A 25,817-nucleotide genomic window follows, 5' to 3' on the forward strand; every position below is an offset into this window, starting at 1 on the left:
GCCACACAAACCGGAATGGCAGTGATAGGAAGGAACGTGGGTGAACTATTTTGTTGTTTTCTTTCTTGTTATCATTCTTTTTCGCTAATCATATTTTGGTTGTTTGTTTGTTTTACTGAAAGGTGTGGAATGTGCAATATCGCATACTGCAATCTATGCAGGCCAAGAATTGTGGCACTTTATTTTATGTCTATGGGAATTTGTAAGTGTACAGGCAAAATTTACTTGTATTTTTCAGATGTTATATCTTTAATATGAGGCAAAAAGAGTATTACGACTACTAGGATCTCACAAACAATGCAAATGAGAATCTGACTTTTACTTTTTCGTATTGCGTGACTGGCAAAATGCTGTTGAGCACCTTAAAGCCAGGTATTAATGGACCTCAAATTTGATTATCTGTCGGAATAAGAATCCAAATTGACCACCAGGGCCTTTTATACTCCTGTTAGATTTACATAAAAAAAATCTAGCAAATGTGTGGAAGATATTAACATTATCTAATTTTAATGGCCACAAACAAACAATTTTCTGTTTTTTGTGAATTATCGTGGAGAATGAGTCTATTTTTTCTAAACCAAAATGGAGCACGACCACAATTTCCTGCCATATGGTGGTTGAAATGATGCGTGCCTTTTCATAACACGGCTGTTTATGAGAAGGTAGCGAGTCATTTTGCTTTGTTCATATAGCACTGTACAGAAAAAAAATTCTAATTTTATAGGAAAAATCAGGTCTTTATGTAATAGAAACAAGTAATGATATTGAGTTCTCAGGTTTTCTATAACTCTCTGATGTTCTGATTGGATAGATTATCTGTTTTGTTTTGTTTTTCTTGAACAGCTAATGTCAGCTAGCTGCTTCTGTACTTTTTGAGAAGTGTTGTTGTCAAAATCCACTTCGATGTCTTGGCTTCCAGAACAGGGAGCTGCAATATTTCTCCCTTCTTCTGAGTAATGTGTGTACCACATTCAGTATCCACTCCCATCAGTCTTCGGAGAGGCAGGAAGAAGTACAAACAAAGGGATGGGCATCTGACCATTAAGGGAGGCAAAGAGGGAGCGCAGCTACAGCCAGGAAGAGATCCCTGCTGTCTCTGAGGTGATCCATCTGATTATTTCCCATGCTGACACCAGTGAGTGCTCCGGGCCCTCCGGCTTCAGAAGCTCTAACCCCATGGCATGCCCTCAGGAATAGCTACGAGTGGGTAAAAACAAGGCGAGGACAAGAAAAGAAATGGTTCTCCCAAATGGTTACATTGTGTCAGTTGTGGTCCATATTTTCTTTCTTTTGTCTGTGTACATACGATTTGCCCAAAGTAGCATATTCTGACTCAGTGTTCAGAGATTCATGTGAGACCTCATGGAGTTACCTTTGTGATATTACCGATCCCTCATCAGAAACTCAGATTCTTTGGTATTCTCTGAAGTAAAATGCGGAGTCAGCGGTGGTCTTCGTTTGAATTTTCATCTCTTTTTTTTTTCTTTATAATAAAGGGAGGTTAGATCGTAACCTTCTTGTTTGTAAGCTTGTACTTTTTTTCTGTACTCCAATTAATCCTTCATCCCTTGTTTGTAGTAATCATGTCTCTGTGTTAGCCTCGAGTAATCTTTCATTTTGACAGGTAGGGTAGAGAAACAAGGGATTTGGATTGATCAGCTGTATCCCCTCCGGATAAAGTTTGTGTGGATACTGCAGCTAATTCTGTGAACTGACAGCAAAAAGGACTGTGCTCTGTCTTACTGTCTCATGATGGCGTATTCATCTGTGATGCTGTACAGAGTGGAAACGTCGTGTCTTTACCCTCTCTGAGAGAATGGGTATTGTCCGTGTCACTCATACCTGCTTACCTTGCTCCTTAAAATGCAAACAGCATCATTGTTTGTCCTTATATCTTTGTATATTCTGCCTCCTCCATTGTTTTTTCTGTTCAGCTTTGAGAAAGCATTATCATCAAGACACATCCTGACCTACAGACTGTTTCTGTACAAAGCAACATCTTTGTATGCATGTAGTAGTCTGAACAATTATGTGACCACAGAACACTTTGTTATGGTATGTATGTCAACATTTGTGTAGAGCATTGTTCCTCATTACGTCTATTAGCATATGCAGAATAACAAATAAATGTATAACTCCTGCGTTTGTGTGTTTGGTGTTCCCTGCTCTGCATGTGAGATGATGATTGTAGGCCAGGAAAGTAAAAAAGAGGGGGAAAAAAAGTTTGAATCAGGACACCAATTAAAATAATATGTTGCATTTGCTGCAAGAAAGCAAAGTTGTTTTCCATATACAGAAGTGTGGACAACTCAGCGGTTTGGCTGGTTGATAAATGATTTATTACAGAGCGGAGATGCGTTTCGTTCGATGCAATTAATGTAAGTGTGCATTTCCAGGCATGTTCCAATGCAACTAAACAACATTTACAGTGTGTTTAGAGGGAAATGCATTCTCTGTCCAATAATAATTTGCAATGTAAAAACCAGTTAAGCCCAAATAAGGCTCGTGGTGTGGTGGCAGAGGCATTCACATAGTTTCTTCGCTTCTAGTGTGGCAACAATTTTACTTAGTTTTATATTTTTTCTGTCTTTAACTTTATCTTTATGGCCATTTTAGGTTAGTTTAGGAATATAATTATTGGGTTAGGTTAAATAGTTACACTTTAGGTTTCTGTTAGGTTTAGGGGAAAAGGTCATTTCTGATTAAAAAAAAAACATACTTACAGTGTTAACTGCATGTGAAGGTTCTCATTCAATTCAATTTTATTTATATAGCACCAAATATAGCACCTTAAAGTGCTTTACATTTTAAGGTAAAGACCCTGCAATGATACAGAGAAAATCCTAACAAGCATATGACCCCCTGTGAGCAAGCATTTTGGTGACAGAGGGAAGAGAAAAGTCTCTTTTAACAGGAAGAACCAGGCTTAAGGAGGGGTAGCCATGTACCCCTTGGCTTGTTAGGGGTGAGGGGAGGAAGATAAGTCACTGATTTGCTGGATTACCAGGTGGATAAGTTAAGATAATATAATTACATATTTGGAAAATTCTGAATTTATGACTCATTGCCTAAAATGGGTCAGAAATAAGAAAGAAATAACACAAATGGCAACAAAATATTTATTACAAATGTATTTTTATTTACAAAAAACACACACAAACACATTTTTGTTGCTACAATCAGTTCTTCCAGACCTGCTTCCAAGTTCCATGAAGGGTCCTAATGAAAGAACTGATACAATCAGAAAAGTAAACAAAGTTAAGGCTGTTATAACTATTATAACTGTTATACTCAGCTGATTTCACCTGATACCCTGCACAACCTGTATGGTTCACAGTGAATGATCCAATAAAAAGAAAATATTCCCAAGGCATCCCACCCCAAAAAAATTGTCAATGCCAGAGGTCAGAGGGAAACGGCTTGATGGGCTGCAGCAGAAGACGACCACATCAGGTGCCACTCCTGTCAGCTAAGAGGCCACTTCAGCAGGGTAACATGGCAAGTCATAAACCTCAAATCTTAAACATGAGAGTGAGTTTTCTGTACTCAAATGTTCTCCACAATACAAAAGGCAAGTTTTCAAAGTTTGACTGCATAAAAGGTTGAGAATTGCTTTATACCTAAAATTAAATACTACCCTACGAGTCTACAAGTTATATCTGAAACTTAATGCAGTGAACAACTTCTTCAACTTGCAGTTGCCTCAAATTGTTTTGGCACGATCTGAACAAGGTGATATTGATATTTAGTTACTCCTCCTGAACGCCAGAGGGCGCTGCAGTCCGATTAGCGAATTCAAACTGGCTGGTAAATGGTGAGCGCGCGGGTGTTTTTAAAAGAAAAACAGGAATACACATAAACATGGCGGCTGAAAATAATAACAGAACCGCTTCAGATGTAAATAGCATCGAAGAAGGTGTCAGTTTTTCTCACATTACCGCCGTAGCTACAGGATGGATGTCGGACTTCATGTTTCTAAGTTTGTGTCGGCGTTTTAAGGAGAGCAAACGTGATGAATTCAACGAAACGCTCTCAGCTTTCCAGAGTGAGTGAGGCACCTAGGTTACGTATATTTATGCTTAATTTATGATTATTTCTGTGGTGTTAGATTAGCTTCCTAAGTTTACCATTAGTTAAAGTTTAAAAGTTGGTAAAGACAAACATAAAAGAACCAAATATCACGTAAAATATGACAGATATAAAGGTGAGATATGTTTAAGGAGTAGACGCCAAAACAGCGTCCGAGGTGAAACTCTTTAAGCCATGTCTATTTTTATGTATTTTTTCATTTTTTTGTTAAGACCTGTCATGTTGTTGTTAAATGCAACTGGCACCTTTACTCAGAAAAACGAGAGGAAGAACCTCTCGTTGGTAACTTTAATGTAAATATACGTGTACGTATAAGTCTTCACAAAGTTTCTGAAAATATTGTGCCTAACACAAATTTTTTTTTCATTTATTCTTTTTTTCCTCAGCCATTCAGAAATTATCTCCTAAGAGAAATGAGAAAGCAAAGATCTGTGACTTCCTGGCAAGAGTCATGCATGGAAAGCTGCTGGGTAAGAAAACATGATGCCACAGTTTTTAAATACACATTAAAAACTATTAAAATGGCCTGCATTTGTATAGCGCTTTTCTAGTCCCTAAGGACCCCAAAGCGCTTCACACTACATTCAGTCATTCACCCATTCGCACACACATTCACACACTGGCGATGGCAAGCTACATTAAAAACTATTAAAGATGAGAAAGGGGTTGGAAATCACTGACTAAAAACGTATATACCCACCTGTCTCTTCATCAGTGATGCATTAACTTTCCGTGGCCAAGAATTGTGGTTATTTGTCAGCATGATCTAAATCTCCCGTTACATCCACATCCCATCTTGACAGTGTCTACCTGCATTGAGTTTCTGCCATGTACTTACTACTTACTTACTAGATATTTACGTTAACAAGGAGCTGAGTAGTTGTACCTAATAAAGTGGTCGCTGGGGGTATACTGTTTTACTAAAAAAAAATTAACAGCAGCAGACTCTTTCTGTCCTTCATCCTAGTTGGCTTCCTGTTTCCTTGTCCTGTTTTTCTTCAGATGTGCAGTTTGAAGATGATGCCTCTGTGATGCCTCTGATGTCGGCTGCCAGACTCTGGTCAGACCTCAAAAACACTGTGGCAGACGAAAGTTTGTTTAAAAACGTTGCCATCCTTTTGATTGTACAGGTAATAAAGTTTTGTTTTGTTTTTCCTACCTCAGTATGGGCCTTTGGGGGATTACTTCACTTGTAATTGAGCTACAAACAATATAGGGAAAGAGTTTGTTTCACCTCATATTCATTTTTCAATTTTGAGAGCACAAAGGAGCGTCATGCTTGAGTAAAAGAAACGGTGATTAACAAAACTAGTTAAAACACGATCCATTGTAGTGCTGGTGGTTTTCCTTTAGCTCTCTTTGAGGGAACTAAACATTTTACTATGTGGGGGGAAAAACACAACACCAGTGCTGAAACTATACAGATGTTTGATTATGAAATGAGCAGGGTTTAAGTCCTGATGTTGGCTGCATGTATTGATTTTGAGTCTAATGTCATACATTTACCCTGTGCCTAGTCTGTTGCTGTCTGCTTGGAGAAGGGTGAAAGGTCTTCTGCCTCCTCTGCCCTCAGGTGGTTTGAGAATAACCTTGAACTTCCACAGGTCTGTATGGCAGTTATTCTCCCTTTCCTTTTCAAAATAAAGGTCAATTTTGGAACGTTTTAATTATTCAGTAACAGATTTTAAGCGATTTTAACAACTAATGTGTTTTAACAGGGTTTGAGAGTTAAGCTTTCGAAAATAGTTGCACAGGCTGAGACTTACCACCCATTCCTCATGAGCTTCAGCTTCAGTCGCCTGCTAGAGACAGTCCAGTCCTACTTGGATGCCTATTTGGAGAAGAATCCTTCTGACTACCTTCTCAAGGTACAGCACCTGCAGAACCTGTGTTTTATGTCACAGCCAGTATCAGAATGAGATTGGAACACAGGTCTGCTCAACTATGTGAAAAATCACACTCACTACTATCATTGTCAATATTGAGATCACAATTCTGAGAATTTTGAGAATAACCTTTAAAACCTACAGGTTCGTGTCTCAGTTATTTAAAGCCCTACTACTTTAAAATCAAGGCCAACATGATGTCCACCCCAACCTTAGTTCACAAGTTGTTTGTCAGGCCTACATACTGAGTTTCTACAAGTCATACAGCACTGTGTTCACAGAGTAAATTAAAATATTTGTTTAAAAAACTAGACTAGATATATTTATATGTATTATGTTTCAGGTTCTGGGCTGAATATTTTATTTCCTAAGTTGTAAGTTTAAAATTCACTTTAAACTCTTAGAAATGTTTTGGGTTTTTTTGCAAAAAGTATTGTCGACTTTTTTTGGATTTCTGCTTTAGGGGGCACCACAGCGGATCATCTCACCCTTTCTTTAGCATCGTCTTTTGTCACACCAACCTTCTGCATATGCTCTTTCACTACATACCTCCATCTCTGCACATGTCGAAACCATCTCAGCCTTGTCTCTCCAAACTTATGTCCAAGCCAAAATATATAAAAACCCCTTTGCACTCTTAGTGAGATGGAAGGTTTTTTGGGAAATACACCGATCAGTGGACACTTGTCATCATGGGACTCTGGGGCTGCATAACAGTTACAGTTTGGCCATCATCATAAAATCCACAGACCTGTGCTCGCCCACTTTTTTCTGCTTTTGACACGTGGACTTCAAGCTCTGACTGTTCACTTGCTGCCTGATATATCGCACCTCTGGATTGTTGTGAAGAGATAATCACAGCGCTGGTTTTAATGCTGTGGCTTGCTGATGGGTGTACATGAGGTGTCCAAAGTTTCTCGGTAGTTAACAGGCAATGCTTACACAAATTTTTGCAGATATTAATTTCTCCTCCTCTTGTTTTCTCCTTTTGTGCTGAAACTACGCTCTTATCCTCCTGAGTAATGGCGCTCAGACCAACTGAAGGTGCTGATGTGACGTTATCAGTCATAGCTAATTGACAATTTGTCATCAAATTAGTTGGAAGGGCAAACTGCTGCATTCTGTAGAGTCGTCCTCAGGGCCTAACAGACTCGCTTATTCAGGAAAGTTTTATGAATGATTTATGCAAGCCAATGACCTCTTGATGGCTGTACTTGGAAGGGTATGCTAATGACTGCCCTCATTAATTTTGCTTTTCATTACAGCAGTACTTAGACCAGAAAGTTAGTTGTTTTTAGAAGTTTATGAAAGGGTCATATTTATATGCATAAATTAGCAAAGCTAAATGTCTGTGTTATGTCTACCTCTCCGATCATCAGGCAGCTTCAAAGATGGTGCAGTCCTCACACAAAACTGAGGGTTTGGAGGACGAGGGGCCCCGGGACAGCTCTCTTTCAAAGAAGGCCAGTGATGTCACGGAGGACAGAAAGTAAGTCGTAGTATTTTTGAAAAGCCTCATTTATTTAAACTCTGCTTCTCCTTCATGCTAAATATTCAGCTTTATTTATGTCCTAACAGGAAAGGAAACACCACATGTCACAGGTCAGTAAGAATATGTTTAACACTCACTAGACACATTATTAGGTACACCTCGCTAGTACTGTATTGGAGCCCATTTTGCTTTCCAAACCACCTTGATGCTTCATGGCACAGATTCAACAAGGTGCTCGAAACATTCCTCAGTTATTTTGGTCTATATTGAAATGATAGCATCGCACAGTTGCTGCAGATTTGTCAACTGCACATCCATGGTATGAATCTCCTGTTCCACCACATCCCAAAGCTGCCCTCTTTGATTGAGATCTGGTGACTGTGGAGGCCATTTCAGTACAGTGAACTCATGTTGTGTTCAAGAAACGAGTTTGAGATGGTCTGAGCTTTGTGGCATGGCACACAGCCATCAGAACATGGGTGTACTGTGGCCATAAAGGGATGGACATATGGCAGTATTCAGGCAGCCTGTGGCATTGTAACAATGCTTGCTTGGTACTAATGACTGATTCAGACTTTTGTGGCCAATGCCTTTGCCGGCATTCACACTTGTGCACTACGCGTTACAGTTATGTCCCAATCTTTTATATCCTCTGCCAGCCTAAATGATTCTAGGACGTCTTCTCTTCCTAGGTCCCCTTTTTCCAGTTTCTTTTGGGGTTTTTTGTTTAGTTTTGTTTTCTCCCCAGAGGCTAAAAAAAAGTGTCCTTGGTGAAGTTTTTCCACTTCTTTTTACATCCCCTCACATCAGTCCTGATAGTTTAAGGAATCTCCCTCGAGGAATTCAATCTGAGAGTCCATATGTTGACGCAGGGATTGATGTTCTCTCAATGATTCATTCGAAAGAAGCAGGAAATGCACAGGAGGAATCAAGAGGCCACTCAAAGTAGTTGGGGTGTGAGTTTCAGAGGGGTTTCTGATTAGGTACCTGTGACATAGATTTCACATAGAAGCATAAATCCTATTTCGGGGACAGGTGTGCCAAGAAAATATTCCCTACAGCACCAGCCTGAACCGTGTTTTCATATTGTTTGTGCCAAATTCTGACCATCAGGATGTGCAGTGTGCCCTTCTGCTGCTGTCGCGCATCTTCTTTGACGTTTGATGCGCATTCAGAGTTGCTGTCCTGCAGCATATTTTCCCACCAGCTCAAAGCCATGTTTCCATTCTCCCCTAACATCAACAAGGGATTTTCACCCAGAGAACTGTGGCTCGCTGGACATTTTCTCTTTTGGGACCATTCTCTAGAGATGGTTGTGAAAATCCCAGTAAATCTGCAGTGTCTGAAGTACTGCCACGTCACATTCAGGGTCACTTAAATTACACATGTAGGTTAAGGAAATAATTGTGTCGCACTGTATTACTCTTCCACAGACCAAAACGGAAACTACTCTCAACCATAAATACAGATGTGTGGAAGCCTGATACATGCAAGAAGCGTCATTTTTCTCTACGTCGAATCTCCAGTAATGGTGGGTTTTAATTTTCTTGTGGCTTTGATTGGTTTCTGAATTTTTCTTTTGAAATTTATTTACCAGCACATCATATTTGAGCCTGAATACAAGTAAATTAATTTCAAACCTTACAGCATCAGAGTTATCCCAGATGACAGAAAATTCACCAGACACAAAAAAGGCACAAAAAACAAGAAAACCCCCTCAAGTAAGTAGAACCAATTAATCCACAAATCAGTTTAAGGAGTTATAAATATTCCTTTAAGCATAGAAAGCAGGAGTTTATGTTTTTTCCTTTTTATCTAGAAATGGACCTCCCAGCTGGACAAGTACCTCAAGGATGGTGTTAAACGTCACGGGCAGGGGAAGTGGTCTCGTATCTTAATGGATTATGACTTTGAAGGACGCACCGGCACCATGCTCAAAGACCGCTGGAGAGTTCTAACGAGGGCACATGAAGTGGGATAAAGACACACAGAGCTTCTCTAATTCGTACAATGTAGCATTTGACCTGTAAATAAAATCACCTGATTTTTCTATTGATTTTTTTTAATGGTTTTAGTTGCATGCTCTGCTGTGTTTGCACTGAAACAATTTACCACCAGAGGGTGCTCAAGCACAGAACAGTGATCTGGGTAAGTTGGTCTACTGTGACTGGGTAAATTTGACGATGTTTAACAATGTGACAATGTGTCAGTAAAACATAATTGTATATTTCACTCATTTAGTCTTTTTTAGCTGACCAGCTAAAGCTTAACCGTGTCAGTGTATGTGCTTTGCTGCTGCTGTGTGCACCCAGTCATACCACCAGAGAGCAATCACAGGAAACGATGTAAAAGTTTTTAGTTTTTTATATTTAAGGCCACATTTTTTTAGATAAATAAGGTGTAAGACAAGACATTTGTAAAAGAGTACAATAGCATTGTTTTATAACCAAAATAAAAGGAAGTGTGCTTAATGTGTGTGAGGAAAAGGTGGAATGCTGTACAAGTGTCTTTCTATTTTAATGTGTATGAAAATCTGCTATTTAAAAATACTTTACACTGATCTGGACCATATTAAAAGACATATCTGCAAAATTAGGCCTCTTAGTGTTGATAGAGAGACGATGTGCTGAGGCATCTGGCTGCCCACTGATGATTGGTTTTTAGATGTTCACGTGAAATCCATATCAGATGAAGACAAAACTGTGTTGTGGAGGACAGGCGCACCGCAGAGTTTTCTGGATCTTCTTCCAAGTCCCGCTGCACTGCGGGTTCCCCACCGCCTGCCAGTGGAGCACAGTCTCCCTGCAGCACAGTTAAACCACTGGTTTCATACCACTTTATGCACATGGTTTCACATAGTAATTTCACAAGATCTCAGCACTGCTTAGCTTAAGGCAAGGGCACATTAAATGTTGAAGCAGAAGGTGGACTAATTTTGTAGCTGTTTTAAGTTTTATGAACTGATTTAGATTTTTATGTGAAATCGTGCAGTTAGGGCTTTGTAGACAGGAACACAATTTCCATAACTTTGGCTCTGTACGGTAGTGCAATAGATTAAAGTGCAATGCAATTTCAATCCAGACTTTCAGCTTTAATTCAGCTCCTTTCAGGGGCTCAAACTGGATAAGTGAGCATAATCATAACCAAAATGTTTACCTTTTAGGATTTTGTTAGTTATGGTTGACAAGTCTGTCAGTCGACTGAAAGCCATGCACATTGATGAGTTTCCTCCTTCCTGATGGTTTTCCAGGCCTTTAGTTTTTTTGCCATTTAGTTTGCTCTTCAGGAATTGAAGTGCATGCTCGAATGGCTTGTGTTCCCTTCTCATTCTGTCTTCCATCTTGCAAGTATTGCTGTATGCTTCAAATAACGAAACATACATATTATACTTTCATTAGTCCAAACAAATGCTGTTTCACAACTTGTCTGGTATTTTTAGATGTTTAAATTTGTTTTTTCTGCCCCTGGGCAATGTTCACCACTTGGTTAGGTGTTATGAGGGGTGTTCTTTTACCATGAAACGGATCATCTAATCATCTACAATTATCTAATTATCAATGGAAGATCATGCCTTTTTACTTTGCTTAGCACACCATTGAGTTATTATCTCTTTGTTAAACATTCACCAATTCTAAAGTTCCACCTCTCTCACAGGTTTTTAAATCTCATTGAGATTAAAAATCTCATTTCCAAGAGAGACCTGGCATCATGGCAACAAAAGTCACATACAACATAGGTAGAAATCCACTGAAATCTGGAAGTTGTGGGTTCAAACCCACAGTTTTCAAATGCAAATGGTACACTTGGAATTTTTCCAGATGTTTTACGTTCAAAATTGCTCAAAAAATAAGCCGAGAAGCCCACATCTGTCCATGAAGCAGCTTTTCAGTCAGATATTTTGGTCCCTAAAGAAAAAGGGGGCTACATAATAAATAACCACCATTCCTAAATGTTCCTTCAGTTTGTAAAAAAAATAAGAATAAAAGCTGAGAGTCTGCCCTTTTAGACCACATTCAGCTGTAAATTAAATGCCAAACAGTTTAAATATATCTGGACTGGAGGAAAAACACATGTAAAATGGCCGATAACTGCATACTTGTCTGATTCCTGACCGTCTCCCTGGCAGCTGCTGGTATTGTTTCGCATGGCAGGAGGTTCACATGCCACACACACGTTAAAGCCCTCTGTTATGTAGCGCATCCACAGTGTGTGGGGCCGGTTCTCCACAGTGCAGTGGGGCGTCCGTGACTCTAGCTTGAATTCCACACAAAACCTAAAGGGCAACAGGATTAGAGTAATGAAGGTGAACAAATAAATCCTGAAATACTGAGACAGTAGAATTCAAACAAAATAAACCCTTAACGCACAGGAGAGCGACATCGAGGCATCATCACTTGGTTAGGCGATATTGGGAATTACTGATCAGTAAAAAAGAAAAACCCACTTTATCCCCAGTAGCAGGGACACAGCTCTAATGAAAGGAATAACAATAATTAAGCATATAGATGCTTTGAACTGCTCGCAATACCGCACCTACTGTCATCCCAACCTTTTGTGTATGCGCTTTTCATGTGACAGCCTTGAGTATTTAATTTCAAAGGATTGTTGGCAGTCTTTCAGCATCGCTATGTTTAATGGTCTGTAGACAGAAGGCCAGGTGGGCAAACACCTACAGGTAGCTCGTTGGTTGGAAAACGTTGAGCTGTTATCTCCTTTCAATTTCATTTGTGATACAAAGCACAAAAAAGAGGTTTTTCCCCTGAAAGCATTCATGAACCTTTCAACTCTTGAATTTAAAGATTCTTGAGGTCTGTGCAGTTTCAGAGAGCATCTGCAGGCTTTATAGTACCATGATATGAAACCTACCCAGGGTTTAGGGGGTTTCCGTAGCTGTCGTGCTTGGGCCTTCCCTTGGCAAACGCCATGCTGGTGATGAATGCAGGACCTGATAAGAGAAACCAGATCATCTATGAATTACAAAACAGGCTCAAATGCAAGAAAATATGCATGCAACTTCACACACACACACACACACAAAAATGCAGATACAGTAAAACCAGAGAGTGTTCATCTGGTTGTATACCTGAATTGAAGCCACAGTGTCTACCCAGGTGGTCTCTGTATTCCCTGCAGCCAGCTCGTTGCTCAAGGCCGGGGCAGGGCTGGCCACTGTTGTGGGGCTGCTGTTCTATGTGACGAACACGGATTCGCACCGAAGGCTGGCAGGGTTTGGCACAGCCGCTCCAAAAGCTCCAGTCGCTCACAACACAGTCCTGAGCTGGATGTTGGCACCAGTATCAAGAGAGAAACGTTATTAGAGGAAATCCTCTGTTGCAGCGAACAATTAAACTGCATTTAAACCAAAGACTCACTCCCTAAGATCTTAGCTTTTGTGCCAGGATTACAATTCCAATCGACAGTAAGATATACCATTGTTCTTTAAGGGATGAATAATTATAATATTCCGGTGGAAGAGTGGAATGTGACTCAATATCCAGGAAATAACTTTGGATTAATGAAGCATCGATTGTGACTTGTGGAATTAGTGCTTCCTGCTCTGATACAAGTATTCTGACAGTGCGCCAAGTGCGCCGCTCAATCAGTGACTGAGTCCTGTGATTTATTTTCTTTGTGCCTGCTATGATTCCACTTTGATGCATTAAACATTCAGATTTAGTCACTACTGGCCCATAACACATATTAAATGTGCCTAGCTTGTTTGACTGTAGCTGTTATCGCTACAACTGATTGACAGAACCACATTCTTAAAATATTTGTACTAATTCCATTATGTGGGCCAGCCAGCCCACTGAAATGAGGTTAGGCTCAGAGCTACTGGGGTTATTTGGTGTGCTGATTATTTTTTGTAATGCGGCAGGTGAGACACATGCAAGAAACACAAAATCAGAGATTATGTGGGGTTTGCGCCATGTTAGAAGCTGAAGAAAACAACAAAAGACACAGAAGAGTTGGAAAGGACTGAAGTTAAATGCACACAATTTGACATGTATGGGAAAATGTGGAATGCATCCACCCATGCCACTTCACTCATTAGAGGTATGTTGTGTGATAAGCAGCCCACTAATGACCAGATAGTGGGGATAATTTGTCTTGTTTTATCTTCTGGACAACAGATTTAGAAGATAGCAAGAGGTCGGGTATCATAAAGTTAAGGTGCGCACCAAAAAATAAACAGTTCCATCCATTCATCACTCACCTGGACACTCTGTGAAGTAGTCAAAGCAGCAGTCTTTAGTTCTGACGCAGCCTTCATCACAGTAGCATGTGCCGTGCACACGGTCCATCCTCCAGTCAGTGGTCAAACAGTTTGTGTCTCTGCCTCTGCAGCACTTCCCTGAACAACCTCCACTCACCAGGTGGTTCTCACCTAGAGCAAAAACTACCAGCAACCAGCAGGCAAACTGAACAGAGAATCCCATCATGATGGAGTGAGGCCAGAAGTCAACCTCTGAAGTAAGATGCCAGCCTCTTGGTTTCCCCCCAGACTGTGCTCACACACGTCTCTACCTGTGTTTACTCCTGCTCTGGTTCTGCTTCTTTCATGCTCGTGACCGTGAGAGGGAGAGGTTGGAATACCAGCCCAGCCCAACCCAGCCAGGACTGAGCTCTGCCACAGGAGCCCTTGTGACCTGGAATTCCTGTGTCCGTCTCCTGTGTCCAGCCCTTCAGTTTCCCTCCAGAAACAGGTCTGCAATGCAACCTACAGTACAAAACACCCAATTCCAGCACTGGCTTTCCTGTTGTGTGTGCCTGCCTTTCCTCAAAGCTGGTGTCTCTCTCCCTGTTCCCAGCTGAGCACCTCCCTCCAGTCGATCACACTCGGGAGGAGACGATGAGGACAAGGGAGGGGTGAGCTGGTGATGCATGCTTTACCATCCCGCCTCTGTTCTTTCTTTTTTGCCTCTTTCTTACCTGCCTTATTCTTGTTTACCTTTTTTCTGACCCTCTTTCTTCAGAATACCTGTGACCTTCTGCCACCCCAGGTTTCCGAGTCCCAAAAGAAAGGGAGGAATGTGAGAATTTGGCAGGTCTCCAATCAATTGTTCTACTGTATAACACCGTCCCCTTCTCACCTCTCTCCCTTTTTCTCTTTCCCTTTCAAGTTCCTGTAATCCAGCAGAAATCCAAACCGTTCGGGTATGATTTTGTCTGTGTGCTTGTTTTGCTTGTGAGGTTTACGTAGACTAAAGATTAGCTTCACTGGGTCAGAGGCTGTCAAAAAAAAATCTACATATCAGCTTCCCCTGAGCTCAGCCATAAATAAGGTAATTGTTTTATGCGTGCAGTTGTTTCCTGCAATTCTGAACATGTGTGCTATTTGTTTTAAACAAAAACAAAGGACTTTTAATGCACTACTCAATTCCTAAATGCTGGAAGCTAATTCCTTCTTGACTTTGTTTCCAGTTTTATGCTTATCTAAAATAACCATCTACTGGTTGTAGGTCATATTATGAAGGCAAACAAGAAAGTGGTATCAGTCTTATCAAGGAAACAAAGAATCATATTTCCCAAAATATCTCCTTTTACCAATCACTGATAACCTGTTATATACTGTTATAAACTGCATACAACATGGAAACCCATTTAAATACAATGCTAAGAAAACATTATCTGCCCCCTTCCTGATTTCTTATTTTTTTCCGTATTTGTAACACTTAAATGTTTCTGTTCATCACACTAATTATAATATACAGTAAATAAAAAAAATAACCTGAGTAAATACAAAATTCAGTTTTTAACTGATTATTTTATTTATTAATAAGGAAAACAACCTATCCAAACCTACTTGGGCATGTATGACAAAGTAGTTGCACCTCTTCTAAATCATAAATGAATTGTCATTAACCACATATTTTGATTTACAAAGACTTTTCTAAGGATTTGGGGCTCCAGCAAACCACAGTGAGAAAATGTAGAACAGTGGTGAACCTTCACATGAGCCTACCAAAATCACTCCAAGAACACATTCATGATTCAACAATAATAAAGAGATAAAATCTCCTCCATGGGAGAGTTCCCAGTAGGAAACCACGGCTGATCAAAAAGGATAAAAAGACTCATCTCACATTTGCCAAAAAACATCTTGAAGATCCCCAAGACTTCTGAGAAAATATTCTGTGGTATGACGAGACATTTCGAGCCTTTTATAAAAAGAATATATGATGGTCTCGGGCTGCTCTGCTTTTTCAAAGTCTGGAAGACTTGTTATAATAGATGGAACCATGAATTCTGCTCTTTACCAGATGATCATGAAGGAGAAATCAGTTCGTGCCCTAGCTCAAGAGCCCTCAGCTTAAGCAGCAGGACAATGATCCAAAACACACCTGCAGGTCCATCTCTGAATGGCCCAACAAAACAAAAAGAGGGTTTGCAGTGGCCTAGTCAAAGTCCAGCCATAATTCAAGTTGAAGTGCTTTGGTATGACCTCAAACAACCCCCAAATGTAGATAAATTTAAACGATTCTGCAAAGACAAGTGGGTCAAAAATTCCTCCACAGTGATGCAAAAGACTCGCTGCTAGTTATCGCAAACGCTTGATTGCAGTTCATGCTGCCAAAGGTGGCACAAACAGTTATTAGGTTTAGGAGGCAAATACTTTTTCACAGTGCTGTACGTTGCACAGGAGCTCCAGTTTGCATTATTTACAAACCACAGTGTAGTGTTAATATAATGCGCAATTCATAATTTTTCAGTAAAAACTGAAACTCCTCAATGTGAAATGAAAGACTATCAACTTTATAATGCAGGACAAGCCCAGTCGTGCCCTCTTTAATGGCATGATGGAGGGCTACACAATATATGGCAAGGATTTCTAATGCTGCTGCTGATTGATGATGACAAATTGGAGAGGGCAGACAAAAACCATTTTTTACTTATATGCTCCAGGGGGCCTGACTGTTACTGTTGCTGAAGAAGCTCAGCCTCTTCCACATTATTACGGCCAACAAATGGGGCCTCTGCAGGGAGCATCAGCAGGAAATGAGGCCTCCTCACGCCTCCTGCTATTGAAGAGGTAGACACTAGTAATAACTGGATACTTCGCTGTCTTGAAAAATAATCTTTCACAAGGGGGTCTGGCTGGGTCCTTTGATTATTCTTCATGCTATGGAGCAGGTAGGTCAAGCGACAGTAATAGCCTTCATCTCCACCACAATCATCAGCAGAGGCATCGCTAAGAAGCAAGTGTCTGAATCAGTTAAAGTTAAGTTAAAGTTAAATCTACAAATATTAAACACAATAAATAATCCCAGCTGTGAAGTCTCTTACTTTTTAACCAACTATAGTGCTGATTTGATCTGTCCACTGATGCAAGACGTTCAGCAGCATCAGCCTCAGCATGAAGGAAGCGCACATCAAAGCATGTGTGTTTTCCATGTGACAGGCTCCCAGCCATGGACCTCCTGCCCTTACTGCTCATTTGTCGGAGACAATCAGCCTTACAGCAACACACCCAGTCATCTTAGTGTACATCGGTTAATGTTTCACAAGACGGGGAGCGGTAATAGAGCATATTTATGATCTCCAAACAGTGTCGCAAGTTGCTGCGTCATCCATCCCCTTCATTTGGGGCAAGAGCAGAGATAGAAGGAGATACAAAGAAAGATCGATTTAGTAATAAATGAAAGTCTGCTGTCCTCCCCTTCTTGCAGTGGGAAGGTAGAAGGGTCAGCCCTAGCTTCATCTCAGCTATATGGGGAATGTAAACTGGCTCTCCTCAAGGGAAGACTTGACCTGGGTTTCCATAGTTTCAAAAGGTTTCTTGACATCAAAAGCTCTGGTTGACAAATACTAGAATTTACCTTTACAAGATGGCATGTGTTGTAAAGATGATGTCATCCATGACTAAGAAAACGCTTTCTCTGTGCTGCACAGAAACTTTATTTTTAAGCCTTTCTATCGAAAAAACAAAAAAGCAACATCAAAGCGAAAACAGACCCAAATGTTTGTTCTTAGAGAATATTTGATTAGAGCTGGTCGAAGTAATTAGTTCGAGTTTCTTTCTTCCTGATGAGTACAGTCAGTTCCTTCCACATGAATGGAAGCCTTTGTCTATTATCTACTCAATTTATAGCACATTCTTTCACGTCTACATTTGTATATTTGGGTGGTTTTCCAAGTGCGGGAGTGTTTTGCACCGTCTGTTCTTATTATCTGTTCTTATGTAACTGAGTTTCAGTAGTTTCCTTCATTGTAACTTGAGTTCATCCATGCACGGGCATTTTATCCTATTTCTTGTGGATTACGTATGGATCTATGCCACACAGTGGCATGAGTTATTATTTAATGAGTTGAGAAGTTTGGTGTTTGACTTAGTGCGAGTCACCAAATCACACTTTTAAAAGTTCTTAAAAGGGCGTATTCACAGTGCAAACACTCAGTGAGCCTTGCTCTTCATGTCGCACTTACAACAGCGTCTATTATGGCAAGACGTTTTGTACGTCCTTCTAATGATACTCCATTCATTACAGGTCATTACTGCTGGATAGGCCCCGGAGAGGACTGATGACACTCTAGCAATGGCTCTACAAGCTGGCTGGCCTTGGAGAGCTGCCAGTGTAATGACATTGATGAAAGTTTTTCTCCTGCCTGATCCTGACATCGTCACTGATAATTGTCCCCTCATGAGTCACCTCACCTGGCATATGGATCCATATGTATGTAAATCAATGCGGACATTAGCAGCAGCCGGCAGATGAGTCAAGATGTGTGGGTGGGGAGTGAAACCGAGCCCTGCCCCTGAGAGAGATGACGCTTCGAGTAATGATAATGGCTAGGTGGCAGGGTGGAGCTATCGGGGTAGATTTCATAAATCACATCGTTAAATGTCACACAGCAGTGGAGAGGTTAGGACCTCGGGCTAGTGCGCATGCATGCGTGCGTTTCTCTGTCAAGGGCAAAGTGTGTAAATATATATATCTTTACCAAACCTCAAATTTCACTGATGCCTGTGAATAACAGATCACTCTGGTAGGATAGATTGATGACATGAAAATAAATAAATGTCACCTGACCTGTGTGCAAACATTTTGAAATGATAAAATTACAATTGTTGTTGTTTTGGTTTTTTATACGATCTTCTGAAAAAGACAAAAAAAAGATTTGACCTCTTTTTTATCACTGTATAACTGTCTTTTAGGATCCTTAAATATAATTTTTAGACCACTGACAAACTACAGACTACCAGACATGTTTCCTTTTTTATGCTAATCCAGACACACGGGGTACAGAGTATACAAACGAAGTGATAATTGTTGTGCACGGCAAACTGCATATGATCAACACTTTCAATATAGAAAAGCGCTGTGCTTGTCCACAGACTCGAGCTGGCTCTTTTCATCTCATACCTAATAGCGATGTTAGCACAAGGTTTCTTCCTCTCTGTCAGAAAAGCCTAAATTGCTCAAACTACAGGACTCTGTTCAGCATGAAGAGTGGCCTTGGAGCCTATCTTTGGTGCCTGTCTATCTCGGTGGCCTCAAAGTCTTTTCCTGGCATCTATCTATGTTATACCGAGCCGAGACTGCAGCATCGTGAAGGACAAAAAGCTGAGTTGTAAGCAAAAATTAAAAATGCACCACATCTGAATGAATAAAAGGAACGAGCACGAGTTTTTCTCTAGTATAAAAATGCACATAGTTTAAGGACAAAACCAGAAGTGGGAAGATAAAATGATCAGCAAGAACACGTGTTATCAAGTCAGCCACAGTGAATAATAATAAAAACTTACATCTGAGTCTCCTGAACTGTTTCGAGGAAACCTTGTCTCATCAAAATTTATATAGCAGCACAGCATATTTGGGAGATTTTTGATCTGAGGTGTTGGCACACAGGCTACATTCTCTGATCCTTGCTGATAGAGTCACAATGTCAAGTCAGGTGAAACAGTAACACAACCTGGCTTTTTTTTCAGCTCATAAAACGTGTTTCTGATGCTTTCATGCCTTTTGTGAGATAAAATGAATTGGCGTTTTCGTCATTATCGGATCCTTGACTTAAGAGACAGTTGAACTTTTAATTCAGCACTGTCTCGTTTGTTCAAGGTTCCCGTGGAACTACAGTGAAACGATAAACCACTTGTGGGCAGGCCCCAGAACAGCTCCTATTAAAGACCTCATTGTTGACTGTTTGTTCCAGGTCATTTTGTTTCACTACACTTGAAAGGGACGCTAAAAACCCTACAAGAAGAGGGAGCCCCGGCCTCCATTTGGGCATTCATGCACCCCCTTCCCTTGGTATGAATAAGGGGATGGCTCTGTGTTTCTAGGTCACTGTGTGCCCCTGAAATGCACACCTCACAATCCCGGCGGAGGGAGGGACGCAAACAGAGCCTGACGTTTGACAACATCTCAGTGCTATTTAATAGGGAGCTTAGGCACACACTCCCTGAAATTAAACACAGTTGACAGTTGAGTTTCAGAGCGCGCATACTGACTGATATCCTTGATGATGGCTTCTTCTCCTCTCCCTTGCTGCTTTGTTTAATCCAGCAGAAATGCCAAAAAGAGAAAAAAAAAAACAATAACTGAAACAAAAACTCTCTTAAATGTATATCAGACTACGTAGAAGCCTTCATCTGTCACTTTCAGCACTAAATGATCTCAGCGACAGAACTTCATCTCAGCTGTTTCCCCTGCGTCTTTCTGATTGGCACAGGGTGACGCAGAGGAGAGCTGTAGCAGCGTGATAACACGCATCAGCAATTAGTGGAAAAACGATTTCAGCCATTAATTCTTTCTTTTCTTGTTCCGTCTTTATTTACACACAGAGCCAAGTAAATTTAATCTTATTAAATTTTAAAGGGTTGTAAAGAAACTTTAAAATGACGTCAGATGTGATATTTTCACAACCTTTACTTCCACCAAAGGGACAAAACTTATAAATAGTTCAAGTAATGAATTAATGGTTCAAATATGTAGCCAAATACTGCACAATTATCCAGTATAGATGGCTGTAGAAAGTAGAATAAGGACCAGTTCTTTTTATATCTATTCAAAAAAGACTCATATTTCTGCACACGTCCAGATTTCTCTCTACACAAAAATAGACAGTTGCATGGCTGCTGTCAAATACAATGAACAAGAGTATTCAGCAGCAAAACTCTGCGTTGCGTGGGACAGCACCACATTCTCGGATCTGGGGGCACAGTTTTGTGTCTGTTTCGTAAATATGGAATACATATTTTGCTAATTGTAGTGGTCTATATGTAGTGTTTGCACCAAAAAGTGGTGTGACGGTCCACATATGTGGTGAAAAAAAAGCTATACACATGAAGGAAGGTCCTCAAAATAACAAAAATAAATTTATTTAATTTCAGGAAGACAGTTAACAAGGCACAATAATGGCTTTGCTAAACTATTTACTATATATGTCAATATTTCACTTACTTAACAAAGCTTAGATATGCTGTATGTCTGAAACACTGTGGTAACGATGAGGCCAAAGATGGACACCGTATGAAATATGATACAGATGATACAGAAAGAAATATGGCCGCATTATACAAGAGCCATTAGAAAGCTAAATTAAATATCCTGCATGCAGGTGCTGGGTGGAAAACTGCTGACAGCTGTGCGTCAGACTGGAAAATGTTTACCTAATATTCATCACCGGCATTTATTGTTGCAGCAAGTCCGTACTACACGTAATTAAGAATCCCAGAATGTAACCACCAGCCATACCAAGCAGCAAACTAATATCACAGAGGACAAACAAGCAGTCAGAACGAGCCACTGAAATGAATATGGCGCCCTAAGTGGTTTATTCTGTTCCGTCGTTGGCACAGACTCGAATGTTTTTAACCTCGACCAGTGTGACTGGGAAGGAGGTGATTGTCAGGATGGAGTCTTTCGAGGTTTTCTCATTTTCTTGAGCTTTTCCTGCCTCACCGTCTCGCCCTCCAGAGAGGACAGCTCAGATATCCTGTGGATGTAAGAGCGAGAGGCTCCAGCTATTGGGTCCGGATAGGACTGGCCTGTGTGGCGAGAGAAATGGAAAGAGATGGAGAGAAGCACAGGGTATATTTAATCTCTAAATATCCTGCACACATTTCCCTGTCATTAAGTAATAATAATCTTAATTAGAGATAAACTCTTGAATAATATGCCGCATGTTACATAAAAACACAAAAAACTGTTTGCTGTTTGTTTTTTCACTTCAAAGCTAAGTGTGCTGTAAAGGCAGTACATGTGGACCTGATGTGTTAAGGCTGAGAATGAAGTCAAAGCAGGAAGTGAACTCACTTTTCTGATTGTTTTTAACAGTCATTACGTTGGAGGATGGATATTTCACCTTGGGCCTGCAGACGACACAAGCACAACAGAGGTGGCTGCATTGAGAATTAACTGAAAACACTGGCTTGGTCACATTTTGTTTAGAAAGCCAAAATACCTGCCAAGCTTGCAGTTCTCAACCGAAAAGGTGTTTCTGCCACTGACGACTAAAGCTGAGGGAATGAGGACGGCTGGATTTGTGTTCAGTTTATAGCTTTCAGGGTACCTGGGAGACGCAAGTAAAAACATTAAGGAGTATAATGAACGCAGAGCTGACATTTTACAAAGCTTCAGACCAACAAACCCCACTTTTCCCATAAATAGAAGATTGAGAATAATTTGTTATTGAGATAATATTTTTGTGCAGCATAATGATTTTCAGTTCTAGCTAGAATTGCCCTTGAACTGCCAGAAAATTAAACATTAAAAGCTACTCGAGCTTTTCTTTTTTTCTGACAGATAATGCATGCGTGTCAAAACAATACTTTTATCTGGCTGCTGTTTCTCTTTCTTCACGTTATCTGTCATACCCTGCATGAGACTGTGACTCAGTATAATAACTAATATCTGTGCAGCTGTCTCATGAAATATGCTTTTTTTTTAAAAGAAATTCCAGCTACAATAAGCTGCCCAAAAGATGTTAATCCAAAGGTTACCCCAGGGTGAAGGGTCGCCCTGTGTGGCTGTGGGAAAGCTCCTTGGAGAGGCTGAAGGATGGGAGGTTACCAGGTCTGTGCACATGGTAGTCTCTTGGCAGTGGAGGAATCACAGTTTTGGTCCTCTCTAACATCACACCTTAAAAAGGGAATAAGAAAATTGCTCTGCATTAATTCCACTGTCAGGTTATATCTGTAAGTTTCCCGCAAGTAGCTAATGTCCCACTGGAAAGGGACCTATAGAAACTATGTAAGACAACAGCTCCACCTGTTGGCAGTCAGTTCACACAAACCCCATGCCACAAATTTAAATTTAGCCCATTTTGAGTGGGGAAGTAAGAAGAAACTCCTTAGTTTCCTCTCAGTTTTATTAACATAAGGCTGTCTCCTGTTCTGCAGTTCTTACATTTTCTATCTAACAGAAAGCGCCTCCCGCTGAGATCCCTCTCTGGGTTGGTGTTTTGCAACTCCAGCTTGTCATCTTTGGTTAAAGTAGGCGTCCTAGAAAAATTGGAGAAAAATATATCAGCACACGTGGATTCTATATTTTAGATAGTTGAATACCACCTAGAAAAAAACAAAAACATGTCATGGCACCAACAAATGTCAAAGTTTTATAAAGAAATGCTTTTTTATTTTTACATTAAATCAAATAAAAATTGTTTCAGTAACAATCTTTATGATTAATCATCATGAATTACTTACGATTCACTGATAATTTCCCATTACTGATTTGTAATGGAAAGTCAGCGGAGGCATAGCGGAGGCCCACCTTCAGCAATCATTACTTCCACTGTCGAGTGGCATGCTGTGTTCCCTAGTGGAGTTTTATCATGTTAAAATGCTGAATGGTGATTAGAAATCCCCCTTTTTCAATAATTATGTTAGCACCATGCTAAAGCTGAGCGTCTGCTTTGTGGGTTCAACTGTATTCTCAATATGAATTTTAAAAAACAATCTTCCCTCTGAAACTTGTCACAGTATTTTTGTGATTTCCCGTATGGAAAATTGTCAAACAAAACAATATTTCATACAATAGTTTGTGATACTCTCATACCACTAACTTGCTCAACAGCACCAGCTAACACCAACCTCAATAAAAAATATGTGAGAGACCCCTTCAAATGACTAAGAAAGAAGGCCAGTGTATGAGTCTCTAGTGTCAGAAGCAGGGATGCCTCATGGGTCCTGAACTGGATAATGGTCAAGAGGTGACTCGTGAATATGGTCTTCTGGGCAGAAGTGGAAAGAAAAGGCTAAATCTGAGACTAGCCAATAAAATAAACAGATTAGAAAGGGGGAAAGAGCACATTGGACAAAGGGAAGACTGGAAAATGTACTATGGGCAGATCAAGGTATTTAAATTTGAAAGTTAGAACAATTGTAAATGTAGTAGAAAGGAAAATATGCTGGAGGAGTCCATACACTGCCCTTCAAGCAGGTACAGTAAAAGATTTCTACAGAACAAAAGGGATCTTGAACAAGGATGTGCAAAATACTATTACTACATTTTGCATATGCGTAATGCCATATGCTTTGGGCACAACTTAATCAGAGCTAATTTCATTTTTCAGCAGTACAATGAACCAAAGCACAGTTTCACTGCAGGGAACTATCTAGAGAGGAAGCAGCCAGCTGGTATTCTGTGTCTAATAGAGTAGCCGGCACAGTCACTGCATCTCAGTCCTGAAGAGATGATGTAGGAACACTCTGGCCATATGCTACGTATGAAATACAGATCAAACCAGTCCGGCTTACAGTAAGCAATTCAGGAAGCACGGGGTGAAAAGTTTCCAGATTAAAAAACTGACAGCTGAAATCTGCAGCTCTGTGATTTCTGCACATGGGCAATTCTTTTACAATAAAGTTTCATTAGCAAATCATTATTTTTGCAATATCTTGACAGTATTTCCTATTCGGTATGCAAAAAAGTATGGATTTTCATTTAAAAATATGACATTTTCTTGGTGTTATTGAGCATTATATTCAGGGCGACCTTGTCTCAAGGAGTGGGTCATCTACCAATCAGAAGGTCGGTGGTTCACTTCTCTGCTCTTCCAGTCTGCAAGTCCTGCAAGGATCCTTACCCTTAGGCAAAATACTGAATTCCAAGTTACCCCCCAATGCATCCATCAGGGTGTGAATGTTAGACAAGGTCCTTAGTGCTTGTATGAATGTGAGTGTGATTATTATGTATATTATTATGTAATGAGGCTTGAGTCAAAGAGTGTTCAGTTATATAAGTACCAGTCCGTTTATGTATAATTCTTGGATCTTTTATCATGTAATATACCGTAATATACTCATACTCACCCTAAAACAGGGCTCTATAAAGGAAATAAGTGGTTCATGTTGTGGGCTGGATATGGAACCCAGGAAGGAATTATTTATGGTTATCTATGTAGCACTAAAAATGCCATAATCAAAATTAAATGACTGAATAAATATATTGATATGCAATTAATTGCACAAATATTCAAAAATGTGTTTTATTCATACAGTATGAGATCAATTGAAATGCATTGGTGTTTTCGTTTTCCTTTGTATTTATTTGCATCTCCATGCAATTTTTTACATTTGTTTTTACGGAACTTCCGTATTAATTTGTCTTATTTTATGTTTGCAATCGTATCTTTATGTATTTTTGAGCAAGCCTGATGATGTGGAGTAGCCAATAAGTAGGTGCCAGCCTCCCTTACTTGCATAATAGGTAAAAATAAAATAAAATAAATAAAAACAGGCAGACATTAGTCTAGTGTTAATTACGTTGGATTACAGTAGTTCGGGTCTTCCATATAAGCCTGGCACGGAAACAGTAACGCCATCCACTCTTTCAGTCTGTACTAGCATAGTGGTTAAAAACAACGAGTGTGAAACACTGTGAGAACATCTCTTTTATTATATCTGTGGCGTAGCGTTTTTATAGCTTCCAAAATATTCACATAGCTTACCCTCCAATTATGAAGCCAGTCAGCTGAGGTTTCGCGTCCCTGGACTCTACAACACAGACAGCGCTCAGCATTTTACGGACCGTTAGGCTAGCTTCTTTGAATGAATTTGGCACATTTATGGAGCACGCTTACTCACTGCTCAAAGGTTGTATAACAGGAAATTTCCTTGGTTGACTTTGCCTTAAAGACGCTTGCCCTCCACCTGCTCCCATCCTCAAGTTCCTGTATGTCGGATATCCAACCGCATCAGGGCCGCGCTGCCCGCAGTTCGAGCTTTCCCGGGATATTAGCCCCTTTACGGTGATTATCGACGGGTCTAACTGGCAAGTTATCATGATGGAGCAGCCGCACGAACATCTACTTCAGACATTACCTTAGTGCTACACACAGCTAACGGTACATGGGTTAAAACCGGTTATCCCCGAGCAGCAGTGCTAGGCTGCAGCTCACTC

The 25,817-nt window shown here is 40.2% G+C and overlaps 3 protein-coding genes across 4 annotated transcripts; 1 reads left to right on the forward strand and 2 right to left on the reverse strand.

Annotated features, from left to right (window-relative positions):
• Window positions 1-3,861: 3,861 nt before the first annotated feature.
• On the forward strand, window positions 3,862-9,448 carry terf1 (telomeric repeat binding factor (NIMA-interacting) 1). Of its 2 annotated transcripts, XM_085362411.1 has the most exons (10): window positions 3,862-4,045; window positions 4,476-4,559; window positions 5,092-5,219; window positions 5,607-5,693; window positions 5,808-5,957; window positions 7,355-7,464; window positions 7,554-7,577; window positions 8,901-8,998; window positions 9,115-9,188; window positions 9,287-9,448. In XM_085362411.1, the coding sequence occupies exons 1-10, from the start codon at window positions 3,862-3,864 to the stop codon at window positions 9,446-9,448; spliced, it is 1,101 nt and encodes a 366-aa protein (XP_085218537.1). The 2 variants fall into 2 exon arrangements, with proteins under 2 accessions (XP_085218537.1, XP_085218538.1); XM_085362412.1 differs by lacking the exon at window positions 7,554-7,577 and having other exon boundaries at window positions 9,121-9,188.
• Window positions 9,449-10,136: 688 nt separating this feature from the next.
• sbspon (somatomedin B and thrombospondin type 1 domain containing) lies at window positions 10,137-13,910 on the reverse strand. The gene is made up of 5 exons (XM_085362413.1): window positions 13,685-13,910; window positions 12,551-12,745; window positions 12,334-12,412; window positions 11,564-11,740; window positions 10,137-10,269 (listed from the first exon to the last, which is right to left on the reverse strand). The coding sequence occupies exons 1-5, from the start codon at window positions 13,908-13,910 to the stop codon at window positions 10,152-10,154; spliced, it is 795 nt and encodes a 264-aa protein (XP_085218539.1). The 3' UTR covers window positions 10,137-10,151.
• A 7,410-nt stretch (window positions 13,911-21,320) lies between these two features.
• Window positions 21,321-25,700, reverse strand: lg9h8orf89 (linkage group 9 C8orf89 homolog). Its single transcript, XM_085362962.1, has 7 exons — window positions 25,502-25,700; window positions 25,366-25,411; window positions 22,821-22,915; window positions 22,415-22,553; window positions 21,877-21,984; window positions 21,729-21,784; window positions 21,321-21,460 (listed from the first exon to the last, which is right to left on the reverse strand). Exons 1-7 carry the CDS (start codon window positions 25,698-25,700, stop codon window positions 21,321-21,323), a joined length of 783 nt encoding a protein of 260 aa, XP_085219088.1.
• Window positions 25,701-25,817: the final 117 nt, after the last annotated feature.

This window comes from Diplotaxodon limnothrissa, linkage group LG9 (genome assembly GCF_057381915.1).
Source record: "Diplotaxodon limnothrissa isolate DT_005_m linkage group LG9, D_limnothrissa_male_GT1.1, whole genome shotgun sequence".
NCBI classification, from domain to species: Eukaryota; Metazoa; Chordata; class Actinopteri; order Cichliformes; family Cichlidae; genus Diplotaxodon; species Diplotaxodon limnothrissa.

Bases quoted from the DNA above. Each gene is read 5' to 3' on its own strand.
- terf1 (XM_085362411.1), top strand. From the start codon at position 3,862: ATGGCGGCTGAAAATAATAACAGAACCGCTTCAGATGTAAATAGCATC. The intron at 4,560-5,091 runs GTAAGAAAACAT...GTTTTTCTTCAG, and splicing joins CATGCATGGAAAGCTGCTGG to ATGTGCAGTTTGAAGATGAT. The intron at 7,465-7,553 runs GTAAGTCGTAGT...ATGTCCTAACAG, and splicing joins GATGTCACGGAGGACAGAAA to GAAAGGAAACACCACATGTC.
- sbspon (XM_085362413.1), bottom strand. From the start codon at position 13,910: ATGATGGGATTCTCTGTTCAGTTTGCCTGCTGGTTGCTGGTAGTTTTT. The intron at 12,746-13,684 runs GTGAGTGATGAA...GCCAACATCCAG, and splicing joins CTACTTCACAGAGTGTCCAG to CTCAGGACTGTGTTGTGAGC. The intron at 11,741-12,333 runs GTAGGTTTCATA...GTTGCCCTTTAG, and splicing joins GGAAACCCCCTAAACCCTGG to GTTTTGTGTGGAATTCAAGC.
- lg9h8orf89 (XM_085362962.1), bottom strand. From the start codon at position 25,700: ATGATAACTTGCCAGTTAGACCCGTCGATAATCACCGTAAAGGGGCTA. The intron at 25,412-25,501 runs GTGAGTAAGCGT...TCTGTGTTGTAG, and splicing joins TGTTATACAACCTTTGAGCA to AGTCCAGGGACGCGAAACCT. The intron at 21,985-22,414 runs GTAACCTTTGGA...TGCGTCTCCCAG, and splicing joins GGGCGACCCTTCACCCTGGG to GTACCCTGAAAGCTATAAAC.